Source organism: Lichenostomus cassidix, chromosome 6 (genome assembly GCF_008360975.1).
Source record: "Lichenostomus cassidix isolate B80296 chromosome 6, HeHo_3.0, whole genome shotgun sequence".
Classification (NCBI taxonomy): domain Eukaryota; kingdom Metazoa; phylum Chordata; class Aves; order Passeriformes; family Meliphagidae; genus Lichenostomus; species Lichenostomus cassidix.
Window position 1 is genome coordinate 23,997,302 of NC_139487.1, and position 7,142 is coordinate 24,004,443.

Below are 7,142 nucleotides of genomic sequence, written 5' to 3' on the forward strand. Positions count from 1 at the left end.
TTGACTCTACCTAGAACTGCTAAATCACTTACCACCTGACATATTTTTCCCTTTCTCCCAGGGCAATTCTTGTCTAAATACAAATTTTACTGTTTACTTGGACAGAAAAAACTCCAAACTATCCTGGAGCTATGGAGGAGAAAAGAAGTTTTGTGGGATGTGCTTTTTGTGCTATGACAGTTCAGGCTTATGGGGATGCTAAGGTAGAAGAAATGGGAGAAGTACTGAGAAATTGCTTCAAGTTCTTGTTTCCAGGTGTTTTGGACTACTTGCTGCTGTCATCCTCTGAAATTCTCACTGCCTTCATATGCACTTCTGTTTGAAAATATTATTTAGGTGAAGTGGTTTCTGAGGGCATTTACCCTGCCTTATGGACACAGCTGCTAAAGGAATCCAGTTTCTGGAGCACTAGACTCACAGGAGCTGATTGTCATCCCTGTGTGGAAGGGCATTAATTTTTTCTACTGAACCACTGTGATGGTGTGTGTAATGTTAAAATCCTCATTCAGCTCAACCCAAAAGTGGCTGCATGGATGGTGGTTGCACTGATCCCTACAGAATGCAGAGTGTAGCAGCTCACACACACTTTGTCCCTGTACCCTTCAGCTTCACAGCAAGTTGGAGTAGGTCCCAAATTTGAAAAATGAATGAGGACATTTTGAGATGAAAAACACATGATGTAATGATGCTACTGTTCTTGAACACCTTCAGTGATAGCCATTAATGGCCTCATCTGACAAATCATTACACTGACTAATTGATTTGCTTCTCTTCGAACATCTAATCCTTTTCAGCATTGCAGCCCTTGTTCCCTATAAGTCCCTTATGTCACTCTTGGCACTCTTAAATGATATTTCTGGCCTCTCTTTTGGATTAATGTGTTCTTCATGATTTCACCTTGGGCTGATAACACAGACCTTGTTTGTTCTGTACCTGACTTGGATGAGCAGTGCTGTCTGGAGGGGGAAAAAAGCTGCCCTAGGAAAGGAAGACTTTGTGCTGAGCTCTTCAGCATGCACTCGGGAGGGAGATGCTCTGTCTCACCTGGGTGACCTCACTGTGCTGGGGGAGGCTCTGTCCTTTCCTCTGAACAGTGGGTGTTGATGCAATGTCTAGTAAAGCCACCGGCATTTTATTTACTGCAGTAAAGTTGATGAGAAATGTTCCATGGATGGGATATGAGCAAGGTAACCAAAGGGAGAAGCTAAGGACTTGTCACCTGGGTGCAGTAAGAGCTGGGATGGCTTCTCTTTGGGAAAAGGGTGGAATAGAGGCTTCCTTGCATTGGGGGAGCACAGGGTTTCCAGCAGAGGTCCAGGCGTGCAGTGCAGAGAGGTGAGCCCCCTCAGAGGGCTGAAGCAAAGGTGGAATATTTATTCATTAAATTATCCATTCTCCATTTGAATTAAAGAAAGGTGGATGTGTTGGTGGCAGCAGCGGGGGCTTCGCTGGGAGACACTTTGGCTCCTTGGATGGGGCGAGCCCTCGTTATGTGTATTTTGGTGATGGGATGACAATGGAGGTGTGGGAGACGGCTCTGAGTCACCCTCGGAGCTCCGGCGGGGCCGGGCCGAGTGGGTGGGGGTCACTAAGGGCAGGGGTGGAGGGCTCTTAAGGCACGGAGCAGCCAGGGCCGCCCCACCGCCAGTGGACCTCGGCCCGCATGGAGCTCGCCAGTCTGCCTCCCGCCAGCCTGGTCTCTGCCAGCCTCCCCTCCGCCAGCCTGGCCCCCTCCAGCCTTGCCCCCAGCCCTGGAGCCGCCGGTGAGCCGCGCCGGGATGCGCAGGGCGGGCTGGTGCCGAGGCTCTTAGTGTCGGTGGCGGTGGCTATGTTGGTGGCTGTGGTGGTGGCTATGTCGGTAGTTGTGTTGGTAGCTGTGTTGGTGGCTGTGTTGGTGGCTATGTTGGTGGCTGTGGTCGTGGCGGCTATGTCGGTAGTTGTGTTGGTGGCTGTGTTGGTGGCTGTGTTGGTGGCTGTGTTGGTGGCTGTGTTGGCATTGGCGTTGGCCGTGCTGGGGCAGGAGGATGCCGCCCAGCCCCGCTGACCGCCGTGCCTCGTTCTTTCCCCGCAGGCGAGCCCCGGGCGCGTCCCGCCGGCCCCGGCTCGGGACGGGAGGGCGGCCGGCGCAAACGAACCACCTTCAGCAAGGCGCAGCTGGAGCTGCTGGTCCGCGCCTTCGAGAAGGAGCCGTACCCCGGCATCGCCCTGCGGGAGCAGCTCTCCGGCCTCACCGACATCCCCGAGTCCCGGATCCAGGTGAGACGGGCGGTCCGGGAGGGAGGACGGACGGGAGGGAGGACGGACGGGAGGGGAGACGGACGGGAGGGGAGACGGACGGGCGGGTGGCGGAGCGGCTTCCCCGGCGGCACGGGTGCTCAGTCTCTGTCGGTCCCGCAGGTGTGGTTCCAGAACAGGAGAGCCCGGCAGCTGAACCACAAAAAGAGCGAAGCCGCCGCCTACCCCAGGCCGAGCAAGCCGAAGCCGCCCCGGTGCGTCGGTCCGGAGCGGTCCCGAGCCCAGCAGGGTCCGGGCACAGAGCGGAGCCTCCTCTGCCAACAGCCAGGCCTGCCAGGAGGGAGCCAGAGTTTCTGTGCTCAGCCGCCGTCCTACTCGGGGCAGCTGTACTCAAGGTTCGACATGCATTTCAGGAGCTTGGATAACGCTTTCGGAGCCCTGGGTCAGACCCCGGCTGACTGCGGTTTGGACTGTTGGGGAAGAGGGGTGCCACTAGGTGCGGGAAGCGTGGGGAATGCCCCGCAGTTCTCGCTCCCTGTGCAGCAGGCACAGGAGTATCCGCACCTGAAGAAACCTTTCCCTGAAAGCTTCTGCTCAGATGCAGATGTTTTCCAGCCTTGTACAAATCACCAGTATCCAGCAGCTAAAGAGAACATATACAGGAAGCCTGTCTTAAATTACTTCAATGCTAACCAGGGCCTGGGTGTTGAGAACTGTTTGTATGCCAAATCAAGCATTTCTCCCTTTGGGAAGGGCTCCACTTTCAATTATGATGGAGGGGAGCCTAAGCTTGAACCCGAGCAGATGAGGCACGGTTCACCTCTGCTTGCAGCTACTAATGTTAGTCCTCCTTCGGTACTTCCAAAGCATGATGGGGGGTATCAGGGGACACTTGCCACTCCAGCCCCGTCATATGGGCAGCAGCTGCTGGAGACATTAAATGACTATGACCCTCATTGGCTGGGCATGAGAAATGACATTTTGGGAACAGAGTTAGATTTGCTATTTGAGAATGAGAAAAATATGGAGCAAGGTCAGACAAAAAGTTACCTTTCTGCTTGTGGTGGCCAGAATTCAGTCTGTCATTTGGGTCAGACATGAAACTGGCAATGGGTCTTCTTGCCTGGTGAGAGATGAATATGATTTTTTTTCTCAATTGGCAGTGGTGTCTGAAGTGGCTAGAGGTTTTGCAGGCTGAAGTGCAGAGTGCTTGCTCCGAATTTTGTGCCCTGTCTGGAAGGGAAAGAAAGACAAACCGTGTTAGGGCTACTGCTGAATATGAGCTGCCTCCCCACCCCAGGGGATCTGTCACCAGCTGCTTGCAGTATTCCTGCACGTTTGGTTATGGGGAGCCTCACGTTAACCTGCGTGCACAGGCTGATCTTCATGAGTATGTCAGCACTCAAGAGTTTTCTGTGTTCAGACTGTGCTGGATTAATTCTGATGGGAGGTTTAGGACTATGGTGTTCCTTTTTTGGCCTTACTGCACTGAGTTTTGTTTCCATTCTGGTCATAATTTACTTACTTTACCTTCAGAAATCTTAGATAACAGACATTTATAGCTTTTAGTTGAGAAGGCATTAACACAAGAGGGGTACAAGCATGGGAAAAGCAGCCTTGGTGGTGGCAGGGGACATCTCACTGGGTGTGTTGGCATTTTAGGTGTGTTCCTGATAAAGAACACTGATGGTTTTTCCTGGGTACTTAATAGATAGTGTTTTCATTTAAAAATGACTACGCATGTAGCTTTTTAAAAGGCAATATTTTTTTTATTTCCTTTTGTGTAATTAGTTTGCAAATTGTATTTTTTAATTGTTATTTTCTATTTGACAAATTAAGGATTTCCACTTTCATGAACTTGTAGAATTGCACTCAGAGGAGATAAAAATATGTTTTATCTTTGCATTTGCACATTGAGCCTATTTTTAGAATTCTCAAGATCCATGGCTGTCTGGAAGAACACAATAATCATTGAAGGGTTCTCCATGTGTACCTCTAGAGAACTGCCATGATTGTGTGTTAAAGCAGTATTAGGCCTAGGATGCTGAAAACTCTACATGCAAATCATTTTTTATGTTTAAAATGTGGGTCTGGAATATTTTCCGTATGCTTAGATTGTAATACATTTGTTATTAATTATTTTGTTTATAGAACAAGAGAAACAATGAGAATAAAACTTAATCACAGACCATTATTTTATTAATAAAGTTTATATCCCTGAAGAAACTGTCCATGGAGAGGTGTATACAAGAAATCCAGAAAATTAGTCCTGATTTTTGTCAGTAATTTTCAGCTGTGGCTGTAATTTTTCTGCCTTGACCTAAAGAATTGCAACAAACCCATGTATTGCAGAAGAACCGTGGCTTCAGACAATAGCTGCAAGGCACTTTGAACACAAGAATTTGTATTTGGGAGTGAAGGACAAAGAGATGGTTGTATTTATGATTGTATATATGACTCCTTTAGTAAATTTTTGGAAAAAAAAGTGATTGAGAGTTATTTCTTTATTTACATATACCCTCCCCTTCATAATACTTCCTTAATGAGAAGTGAGACTTGTTCCTAGGCACAGAGAGAACAAGTATAATTCTATCCACGAAAAAGACAAGGAAATGGTGCTAAAAAGTGTGTAGCAAAACAGCCTTGCTTCATAAAGAGTGAGTTAAACAGGAAGAGAAAAAAGGGACATTGAAATAATAGCACACACCACTAACCAACAAAGATGGGCTTTGCTTCCTCCCTGGAGTCCGTGGGCACCTGGCAGGTAGCACAGGGCCTTCCTGGGGTATCCTCCCTGCTGCTCTCACTGTGGTAACCAGAACCCCTTGTCCTGGAGGGGTGTGAGGCAAACGAGGGGAAGGTCTCTGTTACAGGTCTCAAGTGAGGCTGATCCCTTGTTCCTCCATCACCCTGTAGACATCCCATTGTGTCAGAGCTGTACTGAGGCAGCTGTGTTTGGTGTTGGGTGTTGAGCTGTCAGTCCTGGCTGCTCTAACAACACTGGGTATTCCATTATAACCCCTTCATTCAGTCTTGAGAACAGTTCCCTTATTAGCAAACCAACTGTGTGCTGTTTCCAACACTGAAGTCAAATATGCTCTGAATATTTCTTGTGAGCAACTACAAGGAAAAAGAATTCCCATTACTGAGCTACCTACTGCTCTTCTGTACAGAGCTCTTCTGTAAATTATTGTTTTTCTTTGTTACAAGTTGCTTTTAACACACCTACCCAGCATATATTTCACAAAGAAATAAAATCTGTGCGGAGCTCTTGGATGCAACACTGCTGTGACATTTCTGTATACAATTTGTCCTTGCTATGAGGTGGAGAAGGTCAGAGCACAAACTGAATGCTTATTCAATATGTAGGAAGTACTTCCACAGTGATATTATAGTCTGCCCTGCCTTTCCATGCCAACAGCATCTCTGCTGTCATGTAAGTAGGTGATGCTGAGGAAGGACTGGGGCATGAATCAAATGTGTTCAGTACTTGGGCCACTCTTCTACTGCCTGTAAAATGCTGCTGTTTATAGAAGAAGGGAGGATTTTGCATGCTAAATATTGAAAAATGTATTTTCTTCCACATAACTTGTCAAAGAGAACCCAAATTCACCACTGTCACCTGTCAGCCTGGACCTACTCCACTACACGGGTGTCTTGAGCTCTTCATTATGTGGGAGCCTGAAATTCACATTCCTTTCTTCACAGCCACCTCCTCCAGCAGCAGAGCAGTGTGACAGCCACAGCCCCTGCAGCTGCAAGTCCTCACTGGAAGCCACCGGCCTGGGAGGCAGGATGGGGCCAGCAGCACAGAGGGAGCAGTTCACGACCTGGACACCTCTTTAGCAGCCCTGCCCCTCGATGGCTCATGCCAAAAGGCTAATTAGCCCAAACAAGAGAGCTCTTCGCTTCATTAAGCAGGACCTGCACCAATAATGAACTTCAGGGGGACTGACCTTCAGGCATGGGCACAGACCTGAGATAAAATAATGTCTCACTTCTCACCTCGGGTACCTTCCCTGCTGCATGCCCGGTCATGTCCCCGTGGGTGCAAGGCCTGGTACCTGCAAAATTCCCCCACCTAAGTTGTATTAGAAACAGGAGGAGAGCACATAGCGTTAAGCTGCACCAGGGGGGTTTCAGTTGGAAATCAGGAAGAATTTCTTCACAGAAAAAGTGATTAGACACTGGAATGGGCTGCCCAGGGAGGTGGTAGAGTCACCGTCCCAGCAGGCTTAAGGCAGCATGGCACTCAGAGCCAATCTGGCTGTCACGGTGCTGTTCGGTCACACTCAGAGGCAGTCTGGCTGTCACGGTGCTGTTCGGTCACACTCAGAGCCAGTCTGGCTGTCACGGTGCTGTTCGGTCACACTCAGAGGCAGTCTGGCTGTCACGGTGCTGCTCGGTCACACTCAGAGCCAGTCTGGCTGTCACGGTGCTGCTCGGTCACAGGCCGGGCTCCATCACCCCAGGGGGCTCAGGGGGCTGAAATCCCAATCCTTTCCGTGATTCCGTCCGAGTGCACTGCACTGAAAAGCCCTTCACAGGCTTTTACGCTCTGGCTCGCTCGTCCTCCTATACTCCTTGGCAAGGATTAATTTTTTATCTGTCTCACACTGATTACTGGGGCCACAGCCAGCTCGTACGGGGCCAGCCCCGAACCCGGGGCAGCTGGAGGCCCCACGCCTCCTCCGCTCCGCTGCTGACGGCCCGCCCCGCCGGGCAGCTACCGCGGGCTGCCACAGAGCTTGCGGGAAAGCCTTGTACTCCCAGACACGCGCACAGGGGCCGACTCCCGGCTCCCGTTCCCGGCTCCCGGCTCCCGGCTCCCGTTCCCGGTTCCCGTTCCCGGCTCCCGGTGCCGGCAGCGCAGGACCCTCACTACCGGCCCGCTGTGGGACACGGTG

General features: G+C 50.3%; 1 protein-coding gene across 1 annotated transcript; it reads left to right on the forward strand.

The window, feature by feature from the left end:
* Window positions 1–1,108: 1,108 nt before the first annotated feature.
* LOC146435485 (uncharacterized) lies at window positions 1,109–4,685 on the forward strand. Its single transcript, XM_085064755.1, has 3 exons — window positions 1,109–1,187; window positions 1,787–2,256; window positions 2,398–4,685. Exons 1-3 carry the CDS (start codon window positions 1,109–1,111, stop codon window positions 3,334–3,336), a joined length of 1,488 nt encoding a protein of 495 aa, XP_084920881.1. The 3' UTR covers window positions 3,337–4,685.
* The last annotated feature ends 2,457 nt before the right edge of the window (window positions 4,686–7,142 follow it).